The sequence below is a fragment of the Garra rufa genome, chromosome 13, assembly GCF_049309525.1.
Source record: "Garra rufa chromosome 13, GarRuf1.0, whole genome shotgun sequence".
Taxonomy (NCBI): domain Eukaryota; kingdom Metazoa; phylum Chordata; class Actinopteri; order Cypriniformes; family Cyprinidae; genus Garra; species Garra rufa.
In genome coordinates, this window is record NC_133373.1 from 34,948,645 (window position 1) to 34,972,494 (window position 23,850).

General features: G+C 35.9%; 1 protein-coding gene across 1 annotated transcript in view; it reads right to left on the reverse strand.

Annotated features, from left to right (window-relative positions):
• Window positions 1-23,850, reverse strand: part of nkain2 (sodium/potassium transporting ATPase interacting 2) — a 228,413-nt gene that overhangs the window by 140,073 nt on the left and 64,490 nt on the right. The window contains exons 2-3 of the mRNA XM_073816967.1: window positions 15,911-16,048; window positions 10,214-10,294 (exon numbers count right to left, since the gene is read on the reverse strand). Of these exons, the coding sequence (XP_073673068.1) occupies window positions 10,214-10,294; window positions 15,911-16,048 (219 nt within the window). The remainder of the gene's footprint in view (window positions 1-10,213; window positions 10,295-15,910; window positions 16,049-23,850) is intronic.

Consider the following 23,850-nt stretch of genomic DNA (forward strand, 5'->3'; position numbering starts at 1 on the left):
AAATTCCTTAATAGTTGTGTAAAACAACACCCTTTTTATCTTGTCAAAAACAGCTCTGTTCACAGCGATTTGGTACATGTCTCTTTATTTTTTATTTTTTTTATTTTTTTATTTTTTATTTTTTGGTACATGTCTCTTTAAATGATAATGAGCTACTGCTCACCCCGCCACTCAGTGGCTCTGAAACTACAAAACACTTGCATTGCTTACTTGACATTGTCACTACAGCGTACAACCGGCTGAGGGTGTAAATATGCTAATATGGGACAGTCCATCAGTGGTTGTGGGCGGGGCCTGATCAATATGACATCATACTTATCAGAAAATCAAAACGGCTTGATAATTGAGACTGTTTACATTTTTTGAAGATTAAAAAAAAAGTGAATTTATCATTGTAGGGTGGTTGTGTCCACACACTGCTAAGAAATTTAACTGTAAACATCATGTAAAGGTGAATTTTGCATCCGTTATCCCCTTTTAAATGTACAGACAATGTTCCACAGTCAGTCTGAATGCAGGTAGCTCATAATATACAACAGCACTTGCTAAACTCCATCTTAAGCAGTAGGCAAAGTGTGTGCAATCTACCCTCAGGGATGAGGTAGTGGGGATGGGAGCGTCTCTGAGATTGCAAAGCGAGGTGCAATAGGCAACTCCCGCCTCTCGCCAGACTGTCTGTGTTTGCTTATAAACTAGTGGACTGGATGGAGGCTGCCGTGCTATTTACTTTGGCCACCTCCTCAAAATCTCTGCTGTCACTTTTGCTCAACACCACTATCCTCAAGTAATGGCTCCCAAATCCCATTCCAAACATGCACATGTGGACTTGGAGATAGAGAGGGGGTTTATGACAGACAATAACCTCCTGAATATTCACATTTAGATTTATTTAAAAAAAATGTGGATAAACAGGCAATGCTTGCACACACACACTGGGCCAACTACCTAAATATACAAACAGTGGCCTCCACTAATATTGGCACCCTTAATAAATATGACCAAAGGTGGCTGAGGTAATAAAACTGCATTGTTTATCCTTTTGATCTTTCATTCAAAAAATCCACAAAATTCTAACCTACCTTTGAAGTAAACCAACAGAAAGTGAGGGAAAATCTCATTCTGAAGTAAATGTTTTTCTCTAGTCCACAGTGGTCACAATTATTGGCACCCAATTATTGCAACATCTTTTTTCTAAGATAACAGCTCTAAGTTTTCTCCTATAATGCCTAGGGATGTAACGGTATTATCAATGTTGTGATATCGCGATAGCAAAACTGTCTCTGTATTATCGTGGTCACATGGCAATATGAAACAGGTCTTTGGGGCAAAAATTGTCATTTTAAAATAGTCATTTTAAACTTAGTTAAGAACGGGTTAAAACTCTTAATTTTAAACTCTCAAAGTGCATTAGATAGAAGAATTTAATTTTAAAATGTACACATTTTTAATTTTTCACTTGTCTTTTTTCTCAAATTTTCGCAATAATTTCATATTGTGGACTTCATATCGTGATATTATCATATCATGAGATTTTTTATACCGTTACATCCCTAATAATGCCTGATGAGTTTGGAGAACACCTGACAAGAGATCAGAGACCATTCCTTCATCCAGAAACTTTCCAACTCCCTCCTCTTCAGTTCACCCCACTCATTTTCTATAGGGTTCAGGTCAGGGAACTGGGACAGCCATTGTAAGAAGCTTCATTTTGTGCTTTGTGACACATTTTTGTATTAATCTTAATGTTTTTTTTTTTGATCATTGTCCTGATGGAAGACCCAACCATGGCCCATTATAAGATTTCCAACAGAGGCAGTTAGGTTTAAGTTTTTTATCTGTTGGTATTTGATACAATCCATGATGGCATGTATCTGAACAAGATGTCCAAGAAAAATAGGCCCACAACATTAAAGATCCACCGCTATATTTAACCCGTGGGCAAGTGGTACTTTTATCCCTGTCTGTACCAACCCCATCTGGTGGGGTTGAAAAAAACTCTTTTTTTAGTTTCATCTGACCATAGAAGCCAGTCCTATTTGAAGTTCCAGTCGTGTCTGACAACTGCATGCTGGAGTTTGATTTTGGATGAGCAAGAAGGATTTTTCTTGAAACCCTTCTGAAAACATGTGGTGATGTAAGGGCTGTTTGATATTTTTTTAAAGCTTTCTGACCCCAAAACTCAACTAATCTCTGAAATTCTACAGCTGTGATCCTTGGAGAGTCTTCGGCCACTTACTCTACTCCTCACCGTGCATTAGGATGATATAGACACACGTCCTCTTCCAGGCAGATTTGTAACATTTTTTGTTGATTGGAACTGATGGTGGAAATGCTGATTTTTCAATGCTTTAACTATTTTCTGGCAGCCGCTTTCTATTTTATGAAGCTCAACATTCTTGTTCTGCACATCAAAACTATATTCTTTGGTTTTATCCATTTCTAGACAATTTCATGCTCCTAGTCTTCCTGGTGTGCTAAACAAATGGAAATATGAATGGAAATATAATTCGGATTTCACTCATAAGAATTTCTAGGGGTGCCAATAATTTTGGCCAACATGCATGGGAGAAAAACATTTATTTCATGTAAATTTCCACCCACTTTCAATTGTTTTACTTCAATGAAAAATTCAAATGTTATGATTTTTTTTTTTTTTTTTTAGAATTTGTAGTAGTCTTAAAGGGATATTTTACCCAAAAAATGAATTCTGAAATGAATTGATTCTTTACCATTTTGAAGAATTTGTATTAGTCCATTTGATGGAAGTCAATAGGGTTTAATATTGTATGGATTAGCATTGTCACTGGTAATTAAACATTTTTAAATTTTAAAAGTTTTTGTCCACTAAAATAAATCTGAAAAAAAAAAAATATATATATAGAAAATTAGATAAAAAAACTTAAACTTAAAAGTTTAAGCTATAAGTACTAAATAAGCTAACAAGTACTAAAATTACTGGAAATAAAAATAAATAGAATGGAAAATAGAAATATTCAAAATGACAAAACTAATAAAAATAGAAAAAGGAAACATAGCCAAATCACTAAAACCTAAACTAAAATTAAAATAAAAACACAAATTAAAGAACTCAAAATGGTAATAAATACTGTAACATACATAATAATAAAACAATATTAAAATTAATTAGATGGAGAACTTAAACTTAAAAAAATGTTGCCTATTTGAAACAAGTTAAAAAGTACTAACATTACTAAAAAATAAAATAGAAATAAATAAAAACTAAACAGAATTTTTTTAAATAACAAAACTAATAAAAATGACATAAGCAAACATAGCAAAATCACTAAAACCTAAACTAAAATTGAAATACAAAACAAAAATATAAAAAATTAAAGATAACACAATACTAAAATTATATTAAAATACACATTAAATGAAAAACTTAAACTTAAAAAAGTGATGTTAACTGAGGATTTTTAACTGAAATTAATAAGTACTAAATCTACTAGATAATACTAAAATTAGAAACAAATAGAAATATGAATGGAAATATAATTCAGATATATTTCACTTAAGAATTTCTAGGGGTGCCAATAATTTTGGCCAACATGATTTGGAGAAAAAAAACATATTTCATAATGTGAGTTTCCCTCTACTTTCAATTGTTTTACTTCAATGAAAACTTTAAATGTTTTGATTTTTTGGGGGGTAAAACTGTCTTAGAATTTGTAGTTAGCACAATTAATTTAGGCAACTTTTGGAACAGTTTTCACGTTGTGCTCTATGATATTATAAAACGCTGTCACTGTAGGCGGCTCACATAGTTATGTCTATTCCTGCGCCTTTACATCCTACCGATATAAGTAACAGAGTGAGTCTTGAATATATTGAGTCCTGTGTGACCTAAAAAAAAATGAGAGACTGGGAATTGTCTCTTGTATTTATCTTCATTTGTTTCTGTGTGATCTAAATCTAATTGCCTTTGCGGGTCTCAACGGATTCTCCCCTGGTTAAACACATTACACCCACATTAATAAATCATGAGCTGCGCTGTCACAAGGAAATAAATTATGCTAAATAATATCCTATAACTTCTCTAACTAATTAAAGCCGTGTTGATGACTTAGAGAGCGGATTCTGCGAGGCAGATCGACGAACTCCATTTGTTTGCCTCTTCAAGTTCTCTCTATTCCGAAAGAGACCGTGAACACATCAAGGGTACCGAAGTGACTTTCTTCTCCAGCTGACAACGACTGACAAGATCCCTTGTGGGATGTGAAGCTGTGCGAATTCTCCAGTTAAAAAACGAAGAGGGCGTTGAACGGCAATGAAGACTCGCGGAGAGCCTCTCGAGAGGGTTGTGGAGGCTCTCGATTTTTCCCACAAAGCTGTAGCTGTGACAGGCTGCCAGCCCCTCTGACGACGAGCTTCAGAAACACACATCAGGACTGCCAATCCAGTGGACCAACAGCACCGAAGCTGCACCACTTCAACTGGGCTTCACTTTATGGGTGGCATTTTGAGGCTTGTTCTGTGAACACGAGCACTGAAACGAATCTGATCACTATAAATAGTCTTAAAGAGATAGTTCACCTCAAAATTAAAATTCTTAACCTTCAACAGATCACAAAAGATGATATTTTGAAGAATTTGTATTTGTCCATTCAATAAACGTCAAGAGGGTTTTGTGTTGTTTGTTGTTTGCTTGGAACTGAAATAAATCTAAAATAAAACAAATATTAGATGAAAAACTTAAACTTAAAAAAAGAAATGTTGCCTAACTGAAATAAATAAGAGAAGTACTAATTAAGCATTTTACAAAACTAATAAAAACGAGAAAAACAAACATAGCACAATCGCTAAAATCTAAACTAAAATTAAAATAAAACAACAAAAATATTTAAAAAAATTAAGAATTTAAAATAGTAATAAATACTGTAACATAAATACAACTAAAATTATATTAAAATAAATATTAGATGAAAAACTTTATAAATAACGAATAAATTAGAAATGTTGCCTAACTGAAATAAATAAGCTAATAAATACTACAATTGTTAGAAGTAAAACTAAAATCTAAATAAATAAAAGTGAAATATTCAAAATAAAAAAACACTAAAAACACGCCAAAAGCAAAGAGCAAAATCACTAAAACCTAAACTAAAATTAAAAATATTTAAAACATTCAATAATTCAAAACAGCAATGAAAATTATAACATAAATAATACTAAAATTTTATTAAAATAAGTATTAGATTAGAAAACTTTTAAAAAATTTGAAACGTTGCTCAACTGAAATAAGTTAGAATTACAATAAGCAATTATTATATAGGCTTATAAGTACTAAGATTACTAGAAACAGTAATTTTTGTTAACTGAAATAAATTTGAAATAAAATAAAACATAAATATTAGATGAAAAACGAAATGTTGCCTAACTGAAAGAAATAAGTGCTAAGTAATTATCAAATCTAATAAAAACTACAAAAGCAAACCTAAACTAAAAATAAATAAAACACCAAATATAATAAAATTTAAGAATTCAAAATACTAATAAAATACAAGAACAGAAATAACACTAAAATTATATTAAAATAAATGTTAGATGGCTAACTTAAACTTAAAAAAGTAATTTGAAATAAATACTAAATTTACTAGAAATAAAACTGAAATATAAATACATAAAAGTGAAATAGAAATATTCAAAATAACAAAACAAAAAATAAATCCTAACTGATTTGGAACGACACAAGTGTGAGTAAATAATGATTCATTTTTAAGTGAACTCTCTCTTTAAATGAAGCAACAATATTCAATCCTAATGTTCTCAAAATAGCAGAAAGATGAAGAGAATTTCAGTGTTCGCTTAGCAACATCTCTATTGGAATCTATTGGAATTGGAGTCTCCTCCAATTAGAATACAGTATTTCAAATCATTCACTTTTAGTTTTATCTATTTTCTATTCTATTCTCACAACAGACACTGGCCTTGAGATAGTCATTGGATTTAATAAACAATATCTCATGAATTATTCCATCAGAATTCTTTTGATAAATCCTCTCTCTCAGTCTATTTTAGTTTTTCCCCTTTTCCTCTTTTTTTAATCCCTTTTAACATCCAACCGTGGGAATTTTTCTAAACTAGGACTCAGATCCAGATAGCATGCAGATACGAGAAACACGTTAATGCAAGGTGATGCTCTCATACTCTCCTCAAAAAAGTCCAAAAATGAAATAAAAAAAAGAAAGCGAGTCGTACAACAAGGAATCCAACCTAATATAATCCTCTTTGCCATCCTGATCTTGTAAGCCATGGCTTCGCTAATATAAAAACCTTGATGTGTGACACATCAGAACCTGATGGCGTGAGAGGCTATAACAGAGAAATGATAGCTGAAGCCGGCGATCCGTCTGACATCTTTGACACCGTCGCTTGCAAAGCACCAACACATCTAAAGTGAAATGTTCATTCTGTCATCTGAGATGCTTGATAAGATTGCACGTTAATGACATATCAACCAGAAAACCAGATTGACTGCCAGACATTTCTAGGTGATTTAAAGATTAAAGGATCAATCTCCATTACAGATCTGAGCCCGAGGAAAAGAGTGCAGACATTCGCCTCTGCCATAGTGCGTCTTTATCATCAGCGATATACTGCATCACTTTTGTCCACCTTATAGAACCTCAACACACTTGCTCTGCAATGCTTCACAAATCTTATGACCAATGGTGTAACGCAAATACACAAAGGCTTGGTGTAGTACACATATCCTTTGCATACTGACTAGGGCAGCGATAATCTTTGGCCTGCAATTATAGATTGCCGTCACACATGACCAGTGGCCTGAAGGGCCTATTTAAAAACCCTGGACTGACAGTAAACTGAAACGGCTGAGAATTACATTCAAATGAAAATAAATAAAAGTAGGGATCTCATCTGCTGATGTGGAATCGTAAGAGCTTTCAGGGTAAAAAAAATGTAATACATATAAAGTGCTCCATAGATCCGGTAATCAAGTTTCATGGCTGGTTTGCCATTTAATTGGGTACAGAATTTGACATTTTAATTACATATTTGCTCGCTATTTCTACACACATGAGCAGACGATGGACTATTTAATAAATTATTAGCTGAAATGAAAGAAGGGAAAATAGAGTGGGAGAAAAAAAAAAGATTTTTAGAATTTTGGAGGGGGAAAAGTGTGGTGCTTTCCTTTGAAAAACTCATCGCTAAGCCATTGTGAGTAGTTGTTACTGCGTTGCTATGCAGTCTCTAGGGTGTTCTGAGTGGTTGTCATTGCGTTGCGACATATCTGGTTGCTAAGGTGTTCTGAGTGGCTGCTAGAGTGTAATCCATTTCTGATAGAGTGTTCTTATTGGTTGTCATTTAGTTGCTATGCAGTTGCTGGGGTGTTCTGAATGGTTGTCATTGTGTTTCTGTGCGGTTGCTGGGGTGTTCTGATTGATTGCCATTGCATTGCTATGCATGTGGTTGCCAGGGTGTTCTGAATTGTTGTTATTGTGTTGCTATGCAGTTGCTGGGGTGTTCTTAGTGGTTGTCATTGCATTGATATGTGGTTGCTGGGGTGTTTTGAGTGGTTGTTATTTTATTGCTATGCAGTTGCTGGGGTGTTCTGAATGGTTGTCAATGTTTTGCTATATGTATTTGGTTGCTTGGGTGTTCTGAGTAGTTGATATTGCATTACTATGGGGTTGCTGGGGTGTTTTTGGTGGTTGTTATTTCATGGATATGCAGTTGCTGGGGTGTTCTGAATGGTTGTCAATGTGTTGCTATGTATGTGGTTGCTGGGGTGTTCTGAGTGGTTGTTATTGCATTACTATGGGGTTGCTGGGGTGTTCTGAGTGTTGTCATTGCATTGCTACATATGTGGTTGCTATGGTCTTCTGAGTGGTTGTTATTACGTTAATATGTGGTTGCTGGGATGTTTTAAGTTTTTGTTAATTTATTGCTATGCAGTTGCCAGGGTATTCTGAGTGGTTGTGTTGCTACTCGGTTGCTGTGGTGTTTTGAGTGGTTGTCACTGCGTTGCTACAAATGTGGCTGCTGGGGTGTTCTAAATGGTTGTTATGGTGTTCCTATGCAGTTGCCAGGCTATTATGAGTGGTTGTTATTGTGTTGCTATTCGGTTGCTGGGGTGTTCTGAGTGGTTGTCACTGCGTTGCTATACAGTATATGTGATTGCTGGGGTGTTCTGAATGGTTGTAACTGTGTTTCTATGCAGCTGCTTGGGTGTTCTAAGTGGTTGCCATGGCATTGCTATGTGTGTGTTTGCTGGGGTGTTCTAAATTGTTGTTATTCTGTTTCTATGCAATTGCTGGGGAGTTCTGAGTGGTTGCCATTGCATTGCTATGTGTATGGTTTCTGGGGTGTTCTAAATGGTTGTCATTATGTTGCTACGTATGTGGTTGCCAAGGTCTTCTGAGTGGTTGTCAGTGTGTTTCTGTGTGGTTGCTAAGGTCTTCTGAGTCGTTTTCAGTACGTTGCTATGCAGATGCTGGGATGTTCTGAGTAGTTGTTAATGCGTTGCTATGCAGTTGCAGGGGTGTTCTGAGCAGTTGCCATTACATTGCTATGTGTGGTTGCTGGGGTGTTCTAAATGGTTGTTACTGTGCTTCTATGCAGTTGCCAGGGTATACTGAGTGGTTGTCAATGTGTTGCTATTCAGTTGCTGCGGTGTTCTGAGTGGCTGTCACTGTGTTGCTATGTATGTGGTTCTGGGGTGTTGAGAATGGTTGTTATTGTGTTTCTATGCAATTGCTGGGGTGTTGTCAATATGTTGCTACATATCTAAGGTCTAAGCTAAGATATTCTAAGTGGTTGACGGTGTGTTGGTATGCGGTTGCAGGGATGTTCTAAATGGTTGTTAATGCGTTGCTGTGCAGTTGCTGGGGTGTCCTAAGTGGTTGTTAGTGTGTTTCTGTGTGGTTGCTGGGGTGTTCTGATGGGTTGCCATTGCGTTGCTATTTATGTGATTGCTGGGGTGTTCTGAATGGTTGTCATTGCGTTGCAATGTATGCGGTTGCTAATGTGTTCTGAGTGGTTGTCATTGTGTTGCTATGTGGTTGCTGTGGTGTTCTAAGTGGTTGCAATTATGTTGCCATGTATGCAATTGCTGGGGTGTTCTGAGTGGTTATCATCGCATTTCTTCTTATGTGGTTGCTAAGGTTTTCTGAGTGGTTAATATTGTGTTGCTATATGGTTGCTGGGGTGTTTGAAGTGGCTGTCATTGCATTGCTATGCGATCGCTGGGGTGTTCTGAGTGGTTATCATCGCATTTCTTCTTATGTGGTTGCTAAGGTCTTCTAAGTGGTTAATATTGTGTTGCTATATGGTTGCTGGGGTGTTTGAAGTGGCTGTCATTGCATTGCTATGCGATCGCTGGGGTGTTCTGAGTGGTTATCATCGCATTTCTTCTTATGTGATTGCTAAGGTCTTCTGAGTGGTTAATATTGTTTTGCTATACGGTTGCTGGGGTGTTTGAAGTGGTTGTCATTGCATTGCTATGTGATTGCTAGGGTGTTCTGAGTGTTGTCATTGCGTTGCTATGTGTGTGGTTGCTGGGGTGTTCTAAGCAGTTATCACAGCAATGCTATGCAGATGCTAAGTTGTGAGTGGTTGCTAATGCGTTGCCATGTGGTTGCTAGGTTACAGCACTACAGCTAGATGGATTCAACAGAATGCAGAGAATGCAGAGGTCTCAAGATGCATTTCTTGACAAAGTTGACACCATCTTTAAAATGCAACAGTAATGGCAGCCCAGGCAACAAACAGGACAAGACGCTCAAAGATGTCCATCTGAATAAGTATGAGAGGCTTTTACAATAAAAAAATAACACATATGTTAATCGAAGTACCTTAAATTAAAAAAAAACTAAACACAATTATAGTATGTAGGAGGGAAAAATCTAGATAAACTAATCAGTCTCACTATTTGATTGGTCACCTGTTGGATGACTAGTCATACAAGCTATAGTAGCTTAAAACTCTCCATCAAAGCACTGCTTCCAGCTCTAAATACGATTTTAGACCCAGCTGTGACACTGAAACACCAACAAAAGAACCAATAAAAGCCTTTCCTGACCTTACTACTAATGCAAGTTGATGATCTGCAACATACTTAATAAAAAGCCACTCTTTAAAAGCTTACGGAGCTTAGACATAAACAAAAACACTGATAGCCAAGCGGAGGGATTACACATTGCGAAAGAAGTGAAAAATCAGATGTTACCTTTGAAAGGTCACCCACTTCCAAATAGAAACAGATGATGAAGACGTTCCAGGCGACCCACAGCACCAGCCAGACTGCATACTGTGAAAGAGACAGGAAAAGGGTGTTTGAAAGACCTACTTCAACGTCAGACCCCAAACTACTAACTAACCAAATACACATTTGCATATGTGTGATTAATTGGCCTGTAAAAGCGTAAGTGGGAGATTTTCTCTGTAATTAATTCTCCGATGTGTGTTCCTTAAAACATTCAGCCTCCACAACTCTGGAATCTGCCAAAGAAGCGGTGCAGGCAGACGATGCATTTTGCAGCGGAAGCAGGAACCCTGTGTGGGAGTTTGTGAGGGTGGCTCGCTCCCTGGTTCATGAGCTAACGCTTATCGAAATAGCGGGATGTGATTATAAAACAATGAAACAGATTCCCCAGCAAAATTGCAGCCGGCGCAAGGGGGTGTCTTTAAAAATGAAGCAAATTTTGGTTAAATAAACACAGGTCTCATACTGTTTTGGATCATTAGGAATGCAACAAACCAACATTACATTAAACAAATTTGTTCAAAAGACGAGGGTATTCGCACATGATCATTCGCAGCTTATGGCAGGTTTTTACTGATTAAAATGTGAGAGGTACGCCACGTGAGAACTCCGAGGTCTGTTAGGCAGGCAGTGATCTTTAGATAAAATAACACTTATCTGATCCAATTCAAAGTGAGACAGGTGAGTGCAAATGAAATACTGAGCGAGGGGAAATGCAAAATCAATTTGAATTACCTGATGGGACTTGAGCGGAAAAACACGGCCTTTAGCGCTTGAAAATGAGCAGTTAGCGACATGAATTTTGAGCAGCTCCCCAAAAGTGGCTCTAATAGATAGATCAATATGGACTTAACTTTGATAAAAAATGAGCATGTGCAAAGCCTCTAGAACCTTCCTTTACAAAGGCTTGTCTGCCAATGAGATTTGAACTGTGAATTGCTTTGAATTTTTTTTTCCATTCAATTTGTACTGATACGGCATTCCGAATTTGAATTTAAAACAAATTTAAATTAAAATAAATTCATAGAAATAAGCTTAGCTACAAAATCAAAGTTAGTCAAACTTTAAATATTTGCTTGATAAAGTGTAAAGGTGTTTAGCAAAACAAACAGACACATGGACAACGATTTCATGTAGCATTTCTTTAAAATTGCAATTCAATAAGTTTTTCAGCAAATTAAAAAAAAAGGAATATTTAGCAAACTGCAATGGAATTTACAGGTCACCCTGCGTACATAAAAGCCTCATGGTCATTCTTTAATGTACTATCGCCTCAAAAAACACCTCATACGTGGCCGCTTACAGGAGCATTGACTACACAATGCTTGAATAAGGGGCTTGCCTTGCCATTAAAGCTTAAATAACCCCATATTTACACTGCACAAGTCTGCAGAGCTGATCGTAGCCACTCTAGTCAATGCATTTGTTTATACCACGAGCGCCGCAGCTCATTTTAGTTTCAGAAGCATCTCTCTGCACTGCTTCTGTAAAGATAGATGCCTACGTCTTCTAGTGCGATGGCTTCAACATACGTAAACCTACCAACATCTATTACCATTGACTTGTCGCAACAGGAAAAAAATATGTTTTAGTCACATAAAATCGGTTAATAGAAACACCGTCATTTTCTATCAGTTTTTTACTGACATTTGTAAAACATTGCAAATGTTTTTACAAGTTTGGAGCGACATGAGGGTGAGTAATTAATGGCAGAATTTAAATTTTGGGGACGTCACTTTAAATGCAAACAATCATGAGTGGCAATTTTTAAGTCTTATTTTCCTACTGAAAAAAAAGAAAGAAAAGAAAAAAAATGCTGAAACCAGCCTAAGCTGGTTTGCTGGTTTTAGCCAGCTTGGTCATAGCTGTTTTGCAGGCTGGTTTTAGAGGGGCTTTATCCAGCTAAAACCAACTGAACACCAGCTTGGCCACGCTGGGAGACCAGCTAAAACCTGCTACTTCCAGCTTAAATCAGTTAAGACCAGCCAACCAGCATAGGCTGGTTTTATCTGGGGTTTTTTAACAGCTAGGGCATTAAATGATCTGTTGTTTTATGTAGCTAAGTTGATATAATCGCCAACAAAGTTGAGCATCATTGCAGCCATTTACAAAGGCTGACCTTGTACAAGAGGGTTAACCCACTTTGGCTATGTAAGTCGCAACATACAGTAGCTGTTCTTTATTTACAGATTTGCAGTTAAACACGCAAAAATCTGTGAGTGCCTCAAGCTAGGGCCAAAGATCAACACATCACTCTTGTCTTCCAACTACAGCACGGTTGAAGTATCTCCTGCCTTCCACCCATCGCTGTATAAGAAGGAGCCTCCTCCACATGTCAGAGCAGGAGGGGGTCTAGAAGGAGCGATTGACTTCAATTAAGTCTCATAATCCTGCTTGATATCTCCAACATGCATTCCGAGGGAGGTTATGAACGCGTTTTTAGCGAGGGCTGTTTCGGCCTAACCTTTCCCTCAAGAATGCACGCTTGCAAACGGAGCGCACCAGACCGCTGAGACTCGGAATTCTGCCATCTTGAAATCTGACATGTTGTCAGGACATTAGATACAGAAGATGTGGGCATGTAGTGGAACCTCATTTGGCCCTTTGCCAGCCACTGGAACGTGCCAAGTTGAATTAGAATAAAAATTTATCTGGCCTGACAGCATCCCCAAAACGGATATAAGCAAGAGTAATGTTCGAATGTGAGCAATTTATCTCTGCAGGAAGCTCCCTCTCCATCTCTCTGGCCGGCCACTGCTCCTAGACTGAAAAATCGAGCATTGTTTATTCCAAAGGGAGACACATAACACTAAAAAGGCAATCTGCTTCATCTCAACTGGGTGACATGGCCCGAGTCACATTTGAGGCAATGACCCGGTCCGTCAGTACATTGATATCTCTCTGTTATGCTGACCAGAGTGTTAAATGTCGGTTGAACTCGACTGTAGAGAAAAGCTGTCACAACAAGCGGTCTGATTTCATCCATGCTCAATGTGGTGAACAGCAACGGTTCTCCTTTAATATCATCTCTAAGGTGCAACTTGATTGATGGCCTGGACACCAATATAGATTATGCGTAAAACTGTCAACCTGATGTCTACCTACATTTATTTGTTTAGTTATATATTAAAGGAGAAGTTCACTTGCAGAACAAAAATTTACAGATAATTTACTCACCCCCTTGTCTTCCAAGATGTTCATGTCTTTCTTTATTTAGTCATAAAGAAATGATGTTTCTTGAGGAAAACATTTCAGGAACGTTCTCCATATAGTGGACTTCTGTAGAGTCTGCGAGCTTGAACTTCCAAAATGCAGTTTGAATGCATCTTCAACAGGGCTCTAAATCAATTCCAGAGAAAGAAGGATCTTATCTAGCTAAATGATCCGTTGTTTTAACAAATATTACAATTTATATACTTTTTAACCTCAAACGCTCGCCTTGTCTAGCTCTGCATGAACTCTGTGTATTCTGGTCCATGACAGTTAGGGTATGTCGAAAAACTCTTCCAACTTTAAAAATCATCCTACAGTACATTGCTGTTTTATCTTTTTTTGTAAAGGGCATTTGACCTTCTTTGCATGTTCACTTTGTAAACACTGGGTTGGTACTTCTGCAGCAATGTAGGACGATTTTGAATAACCGATCGTTTCGCTAGATAAGACCCTTCTTCCTCGTTTACAGCCCTTTGAAGCTGCATTTAAACTGCATTTTGGAAGTTCATACTCACAAGCACCATAGAAGTCCACTATATGGAGAACATTCCTGAAATGTTTTCCTCAAGAAACATAATTTCTTTAGGACTGAAGAAAGAAAGACATGAACATCTTGGATGACAAGGGGTTGAGTAAATTATTTGTACATTTTGTTCAGGAAGTGAACAACTCCTTTAACACAGCAATCACTCAAATTGGACCAAAACTACACTCTCAGAATAAAAGGTACTAAAAGCTGTCACTAGGGTGGTACCTTTTCAAAAAGTACACCTTTGTACATAAAAGGTCTATATTGGTGACTTTAAAAGGTACCGCCCCAGTTTTTTTTTTCTGAGAGTGCACCAATAGGAATAGAAAATCATTTCTATGAACCAAGAGCTGTAATAAACCCATTGAGCTTTGTTGATCTACTGTATCTTAAACATTCTGACCAATGAAGGAAGAGTTTGCTCATCTTAAAACCAGTCTTAACTGGTCTTAGTTGGTCTCCCTGCCTAGTTGGGTTGGTCTATTGCCTGGTTTTGGTTGCTTTTCAGCTGGTCAGGCTAAGAGACTAAAAACTAGCCTAGCCAGACTGAGAGGCCATCTTAAACAGCACACAAACATTCTGAGGCCATTTGCTTACATCCCTTCAAATTTGTAAAAAAAAAAAATATATATATATATATATATATATATAGACTTTCTTCTTTCAGACGAATACAACTGGAGTTACATAAAAAATGTCCTGGCTCTTCCAAACTTTATAATGACAGTGAATGACTGTTGAGTGCATCCATCCATCATCAAAAGTACTTCACACGGCTCAAGGGGGTTAATAAAGGCCTTTTGAAGTGAATCGATTGGTTTGTATAAGAAAAATATCTATATATAAAACTTTATCTCTAGCTTTTTCTAACTGTCGTACGTGCATTCAGGTGAGAGTGGCGTTCCAGCAGATGATGTAGGAGGAGAGGAGAGACCAAAAAACAAAAAAACACCAGTTACAAATAAAGAAATATGTTGGAGGATTTCAATATAAGCCAACAGGAGAGAAATTTCATTTGATCCAGTAAACAAAACTTTGTTCTCATGAGACTAGCATATTCTCACCAGAGCTTATGCATTTTACGTCATCCGCTGGAACCCCACTCTCTCATGAACTCGCCTACAACAATTGTGTGGAAGTTAGAGATTACAGTCTATGAAGTTGTAAATATAATTTTTTTTTATACAAAACTTTGATTTGTTTCAAAAGGCCTTTATTAACCCCCTGGAACCGTGTGGAGTACTTTTTATGATGGATGGACGCACTTTATTGGACTTCAAAATCTCAACAACCATTATAAAGCTTGGGAGAGCAAAGACATTTTTTTAATATAACTCCGATTGTATTAGTTTGAAAGATAAAAGTCATATACACCTTGTACAGCTTGAGGGTGAGTAAATCATGGTGTAATTTTCACTTTTAGGTGAACTATCCCATTAAGAGTGCACGTGGAGCAGGATTTTGGCCAATGTGTTTCCACTATTATTAGTAGTACTATTATAATATTAAGTCCTATATTTCTGTTAGAGTTTCTTCAAGTTAAACCAGACTTTTGTTTTGACAGGTTGCTGTGAAGACCTTTACGTTTCTCTTTGTATATGATATGGCCATAGTTTTTCTCAAAACAAACTGTAAAAAAAAGTACTGCGAAAGTACAAATTTTTTCAAGTTTTGTTATGTTTATAAGGCTAGCCAATGCAGTGAGACTGAAACCAAATGATGTTCAAAATGTCTTATTGCTCGATGCGGTCACAAAAGGTTAGGACAAAAACTTATATTTGTTATTTATTGTTATGTTGCATTGCACCTGGTGAGACACTTATGACACCGGTGGTATTAATAAAACAAAATGACAGCATAACCTGCAAGGGGGAAGAGAATATATCACAAACTGAATATAAAAATATGTGGAATCTCACCCCGGTCACATATCGTGGTCTGAACTGTACCGTCCCAAAGAGACCTAGAATCACTGTGATGATATGGACGAAGTTTGTGAGGATCGGAGCCCACTGGTATCCAAGGAAATCAAATATCTGTCGCTCCACGATGCTGATCTAGAAACGAAAAAGAGAGGGAAAAAGATACTGTTTTAAAAAGCAAAGATGAGGACAATACATTGACATGTAAGCATTTATTTGCATAAAGGCGTAAACAGATTTCCTTTTAAGCCAGCTTCAGGGGTTGCTGTTATGACAGCGCTCTGATGTCAGCTGGAAGGCAGGGTGAGACGACGGACTGCGGGGCCACATGTGAAAGCACATTCTACATGCAGCCAGAGGAATACCCCTGTCACACAGGCGATTAATTAGGACCGAGACGTGCCGCTCTCCGGAGTCGAACCCCCCACCCTTTTGCAAAAACCAGAGATGACTTGGAAATTAAAGCTGGCAAGTCCAGCCTCGCAGCTCTGGGTGCTCCAATCTCAGCCGCTGATTGGACATGACACTGATGTCAATACCACAAGCTATGGCACTTCCAAAAGCAGACCGGGACAGGGTCACGGTTTTATCCCCAAAGGACCTACAAGCAGCCAGCCTCCTAAAGCTAATGCTAATAGCACCAGTGCCTCCAGCTGCATTCACAAGAAGCTGCACTTAACAAACGCAGATGCTCAAGGTCTTTTCTGGGAAGGAAACTAAAGAAAAATCACGGCATTGAATCACTTGCTTTGCCTTGTGATGTAATGGGGAATAGTAAAAAGCAAAGATTCAGGATGAAGGTTGTTAAATGAAGCTGTTGAGGTCACAGTGACATTCATGTTTTAGCGGTTGCATTTTCAAACATCTACTCAAGTGAACATCAATAGAGGCTTTAGAGGGTTCAATAGCAGGATGAATATCAAATGACTTAGTCGCACTGAGATGCTGTATTTAAGTGTTTCCTATTCAGTGTTTTTGCAGCAGGGGAGACCTGGTTCAACCCTATAGTCCAACCAGTGGATCAAATATATTAAATATTTCAACTTGCTGAAAATGTTTTATTTTTTTTCTTTGTAACATTTATTATTAACATCAATCCTTTTTAATTAATATCAATCTAACTTATTGGTATATTTATTTTAAGAATTAATTAATGATTATTCCAATTATAAAAATGCTGATTTTATTGAAAAAGAATTCACACAGATTTTTAATTTGGAATATTTTGGAATCACAACATACCTGATTAATTCATTTATATATAAACAATAAAAATTTGTTTGAAAAAACAGCAAAGCTGTCATAAATACAGCATAAATACAAGAGAAAATATTTTAGACAATATTCGAAGCCTTTGAGTCAAATTTAAACTACTGTCATATGGAGAGAAATAATTTAATTATCAAAAACCTAGAAACCTATGAAATTAGTTTTATTTTATTTTTTTTCCAAATTAATTTATTATTATTTTTTTTTTTCAAAATGCATTTTTTCCCGTTTCAACTTTTCTGGATTCCGTTTTTTCTGTCTCAATTTTTCTTTACTCTGTTTTAATGGTTAAATTAAATTGTATTAAAATCATGACAAAAATCATATCTAATTAATTGAAGTCATGAAACATACACAATATAACCGCTACTTATTAAAAGTTCAACAAAAATTTTATTTTTATGGCCATATGAAATACTGATTTAATTTTAATTATCAAAAGGATCTTTAATTAATTTTACAAAAAAAACTAATTTATTATTATTTTTATTTTTTGCAGAAATACTGTGTTGTGTATTTAATTATTCTGTGGTAAACAAAGGCATAAAACATTAGATTATCCTTTAGTCAAATGAAAATGAAACAAACCTATCCTTTTTTTTGACAAACAAAGTGCTGCACAACCAAAATTAATGGTAAAACGTGTATGAAAAATAGTGTGATTAGTGTGAAAAATGTTTTAATTAAATTTGTATTATTAGTAGTACTATTATAATATTAAGTCCTATATTTCTGTCACAGTTTCTTCAAGTTAAACCAGACTTTTATTTTGACAGGTTGCTGTGAAGACCTTTACGTTTCTCTTTGTATATGATATGACAATAGTTTTTCTCAAATGAAACAGTAAAATGCTCATGAAGTGAGATTACTGTATATTTACAGTGGCTTGCGAAAGTATTCATACCCCTTCATTTGTTAATGTTTTGTTGTTTCAGCCTTATGTTAAACTGCTTTAAATGACATTTTCCCCCAAATCAATCTACACTCCATACACCATAATGACAAAGCACAAAACAGGTTTGTAACAACTTTGCAAATTTATTAGAAATAAAAAACTGAAATGATTTTGTTGCATAAGTATTCAGTATTTGTAGGACACTTGAAATTTAGCTCAGGAGCACTCAAATCACTTGTAGATGTTACTACACTTCGAATGGAGTTAAACTGTGGCAAATTCATTTGAAGGAGTATGATTTGAAAAGGCACACACCTCTCAGTAAAGGTTTAACAGCTGAAAATGCTTATCAGGGTAAAATCCAAGCCCTGAGGTCAAAATAACTGCCTATAGAGCTCAGAAACAGACTTGCGTCAAGGAACAGATCTGCGGAAGAGTTCAAAAAAAATAATTCTGCTGCATTGACAGTTCACAGAAGCATGTATCCTCCATTACACTGCAAAAAATGCTTTCTTACTTAGATGTTTTGTCTTGTTTCCAGCCAAAATATCTAAAAATTCTTAAATCAAGAAGGATTTTCTAAACAAGTAAAAATTATTTTCTTGTTTTCAGAAAAAAACAAGTCAAAATTAAATGAGTTTTTGCTTGTTTTCAAACAGAAAACAAGATTATTTTTCTTACCCCATTGCAGATTATTTTGCTTGTTTCAAGCAAAAATGCACTTAATTTTGACTTGTTTTTCTGAAAACAAGACAATCGTTTTTACTCATCTAGAATATCCTTCTTATTTTAAGATTTATTTAGATATTTTGGTTGGAAACAAGACAAAAAAATCTAAGTAAGAAAAGCATTTTTTGCAGTATATAGAGTTAAGGGTATGAATACTTATGCAACACTGCAAAAAATGCTTTTCTTCGATTTTTTTGTCTTGTTTCCAGCCAAAATATCTAAAAATTCTTAAAATAAGAAGGACTTTCTAGATGACTAAAAATTATTGTCTTGTTTTGGGAGTGAGAATAATCTGCCAATGGGGTAAGGAAAAAAATATATATATTATTTTAACCAGAAAACAAGAATATTTTTCTTATCACATGGCAGATTATTTTGCTTGTTTCAAGCAAAAACAAACTTAATTTTGACTTGTTTTTTTCTGAAAACTCTTTTGAAAATTACAAGGTGTAGAAAATCCTTGATTTAAGAATTTTTAGATATTTTGGCTGGAAACAAGACAAAAAATCGAAGTAAGAAAAGAATTTGTTGCAGTGAATGTACTTATTTCAGTGTTTTATTTTTAATTAATTTGCAAGGTTGTCACAAATGTGCTTTTTGCTTTGGCATTATGGTGTATGGAGTGTAGACTGATGCGGAAAAAAGTAATTTAAAGCAGTTTAAAATAAGGCTGCAACAACAAAACATGGAATAAAATAAAGGAGTATGAATACTTTCGCAAAGTGACAGAGGCTGAAAACACTGCGAGCATCATGAGTGCTTCAGTATGTGTGTAGTAACCAAGCTGTGCAATTTTTTTAACTGGATTCCACGATTCCATCCGCGTTTTCCGCATAACGGAAATCATAGGGCCCTATAAACCTTGCACAATACAGTTCTTACTATGCCACATATGAATAAAAAATAAAGTCCTTTGATTCAGTGAGTGAATCAGAAGTTAATTTAATAACCACTCTGACAAAGTGATTCAATCAGTGAAGGAATTGTCAGACTGATTCAAACGACAATCTCACAACTTGGTTAAAACATAATTCACCATGGCGCTGTAGATTTAATGACAGTGCATGAAACACTGCTGTTTGTAATTGGCCAATAGTTCATGCTATGAATCTATCAGCAGTGAACAAAGCTCAGGAGTCTATTATTCTGTGCATCCCGTTCAGCTCCGCCCAGTGATGACCAGTTTGTGACCCCCTCCACCCCTGATCTCCCCAAGGGACGTGTCTTCTGTTGTCTAGGCGTTTCCTTTGAGCTTCTGCAAGCGTACATCTGGTAAGCATGCCTGTCCCAAACACTTATGTCATCGATCACAATGAAAGGTACTATACTGACAACACCAAGCAACACCACCGCACTTCACACAAGTCTCTAGATTAAGAATCGTCACAGCTTCAGGGTGCAGATGAGATTAGTTTCGTGTCAGAATAAAAATGGCTCCAAGTAACATGCACTTTCACAATCGTTTTTTTGCCTTCCCATTCAGCCTCAAATAATTTTCTGGTTTCGGTGTGTTTTATGAATCATGGCATGTGATTTCCCCCTGCTCTAGCTCTTGTTTGTTTTCACTGTCCTCCATATTTCCTTTATGAAACAGAAGGATGAAAAGATGAATGCATTGCCATCTGTTTTCTTAAAGGAATAGTTCACAAATGAAAATTCTGTCATTATTTACTCACCCTCATGTTGTTCCAAACATGAAACACAAAAACGATGTTTGTGAAGATCTAATTATACTGGTTGCTCTTTTCTATGCAGTTACAATGAATGGAAAGATGGGCTTTCAATCCTCTGAAAAGGACACAAAAGTACCATAAAAGCATCACTTCAATAAGACTCTATTGTTCTAGAGATGTACAATAGCTTTGTGTAAAGAAAATGAAATTTGATCTACCTTAAATGTTTATGAGAGTTCATGAGAAATGATGAAATCTTTTCAATAAATTGACCAATCTTGTTGGCTAAACAGGTCTGAATAATTGGTTCATGAATTGAACTGATAAGTTCTCGAGTTCAACTCACTCCATCCAGTTGATGTTCATGTCTTTCTTTCTTCAATCGAAAAGAAGTTACGATTTTAGAGGAAAACATTCCAGGATTTTTCTCCATATAGTGGACTTCAATGAGAGCCAGTCCACAATGCAGTTTTAAAGGGCTCTACATGATCCCAGCCGAGGAATAAGGGTCTTATTTAGCGAAATGATTGGCCATTTCCTAAAAAAGATAAAAACTGATATACTTTTTAACGTTTTTCACATTGGAAAGATCAAGCGTGGTTAGTTCTTCATCTTCATCATGTACTTTGTTTCAAAAAGGTAGAGTAGGGCGAAAAACTCAAATTTTCTCCTCCAAATTCAAAATCGTTCAACATTGTGAGAGTGACTTTCTTTGCGCGTTCGCTTTGTAAACACTGGTTTGGTACTTTTTTGTAGAAAATGACAGATTGTTTTGCTAAATAAGACCCTTTAAAGCTGCATTGAAACTGCAATTTGGACCTTCAACCTGTTGGCTCCCATTGAAGTCCACTATTTGAAGAAAAATCCTGGCATATTTTCCTCAAAAAACATAATTTCATTTCACCTGAAGAAAGAAAGACATGAACATGAACTGGATGACATGGGGGTGAGTACATTATTAGAAAAAAATATTCTTTAACAGCTTACTGAAGGGGAAGATTATTAGTAAATAAATGCATGGCTTCAGAAAAGTTATAAATTCTAATTTTGACATTTTAGAGTCTTCATTCTCATGGAAAATAGCAACCGGTACAAATCTTCAAACATTTTCCTGTTGTGTTCCTCAGGAAAACGAGAGTACATGTTTGAAATGCCAACTGGATGAATACATAATGATAAACAAAACAATAATTTTGGCAGGAGTACTCATTTAATAGGTTGTTTCCATTATCGACCAAAAAAAAACACAGCATAAACATGAGCTGGAGAGCACAATAGCACTATGCTTAATCCATAACACCTTCATTATCAAAAGCTCTTCTCGTCAGATGAGCCATGCATTACACCATATTCTCAGAAGAATGAGTCGTGCCGCAACTACAAGCGCGCAGAAAAAAAAGAAAAAGGATTGATTGACCCGACTCAGCGGTTCCATTGCTTTTGCAAAGCCTTGTGAAAAACTACAACCACCAATGAAATCCACTAATAATCCACCGTGCCATGGTGTTGAAGGGAGCCCATATGCCAGCACAAAATACAATCTGCCCTATCCGCAAAGAGGTTGCAAAATGCAAATATGGCTAATTATGCTATATTATGTTGTTCATTGAAAGATGGTGTGTTGACAGTGGCTTTATAACACATCTTAATGGCACTCAAAATCACAGTTCTCTTTTTTTTAGGCTTTTGTGGACACCTGCGCTTATTGACAGAATTCCCAAAAGAGCCCTAGCATTAACATGCACGTCCAATAAGGGGGGTGGGGGGGGGCTTCAGGGGTTTTATGAAGAGGCTGGAGGCTCTTGTTTGAGGTGGGGGCTAGGATCATCATTAATGTGGCCCCTGGGCCCCTCTTTTATATAAACAATAATGTAAACAGCACTGTGGGGCAGCTGTGCTTGGAATGACAGATTTATCAAGTCATTTTTGCACATGAGTAATTAGATCTATAAACATAAGAGGAAAATCCTCTCATTAAGGTTTAAACGGCTGAGATTTGGAAGTGGAAAAGCATGAAAAGAAGAACTTTGAGAGCCTGATTACTTACTGACAACAAAGAGATATCAGACCGTTTTTAAGTAGAAAGCAAACATTGAGTACTTCAGAATAGTATGCATGATTATGTATCTATAAAAAAAAATCAGAACACTCATACTGAGGCTCTAAAATCCAATTCAAAGCCACTGAATGAGGTAATATAAGGTAATATAATTTTTAAATAAGTTTTTGAAAGATTCTTATGTTTGAAAAAGTTTCTTATGCTTACCAAGGCTGCATTTATTTAAGTTTTGATTCTTAACGTTTCTTATGCTTAAAAGGCTGCATTTATTTGATCAAAATTAGGGCTTGATACTGAGAAAAATTAACACTGATACTGAGGCTCTAAAATCTTGTTAAAAGCCACTGAATAAGCCGATATATACAATTCAAAAGGCAGGAGTCTGTAAGATGATTTTTGAAAGAAGAAAGATTCTTATATTTGAATAATTCTTAAAGTTTCTTATGCTTACCAAGATTGCATTTATTTTATCAAAATTAGGGCTTGACCGATTATCGGCGCAGATATTATGCATTTTTATGGTTATCGGTATCTGTAATTTTTACCCAAGAGCAAACACTCAGTACTTTACAACATTACGAACGAGTATGTATCTATAAAAAAATCATAACACTCATACTGAGGCTCTAAAAACTCTTCAAAAGCTGCTGAATAAGCCTATATTTACATTCAAATGTCAGGAGTTGGTAAGATGATTTTTGAAAGAAGTTTCTTATGCTACCAAGGCTGCAATTATTTGATCGAAACTAGGGCTTGACCGATTATCGTCACCGATATTAAGCTTTTTTTTATGAGTATCGGTATCTGTCATTTTCAACCTAAAGCAAACACTCAGTACTTTACAATAGTACGAACGAGTAAGTATCTATAAAAAAATCTTAACACTGATACTGAGGCTCTAAAATCTCCTTAAAAGCCACTGAATAAGCCAATACCATTCAAAATTAAGGAGTTTGTTAGATGATTTCTGAAGGAGGTTTTGAAAGATTCTTACATTTGAAAGATTCTTAAAGTTTCTTATGCTTACCAAGGCTGCATTTATTTTATCACAATTAGAGCTCTACGGATTATCATCGGTGCCGATATTAAGCATTTTTTTATGGTTATCAGTATCTGTCATTTTCAAAACCGATTTTTTTTTTTTTAAAGAAAGATTTAAAGATTTAAAGAAAGTTTTTGGTCAGAGCCCTTGTTTTTCTTAATTTTGACATTTTAGGACATTTTTATCATAATTTTTACACCAGACATATATATCAATTCAAAATATCGGTTATCGGTTTACTTGATCTGTAAAAATTGGTATCGCCATCGG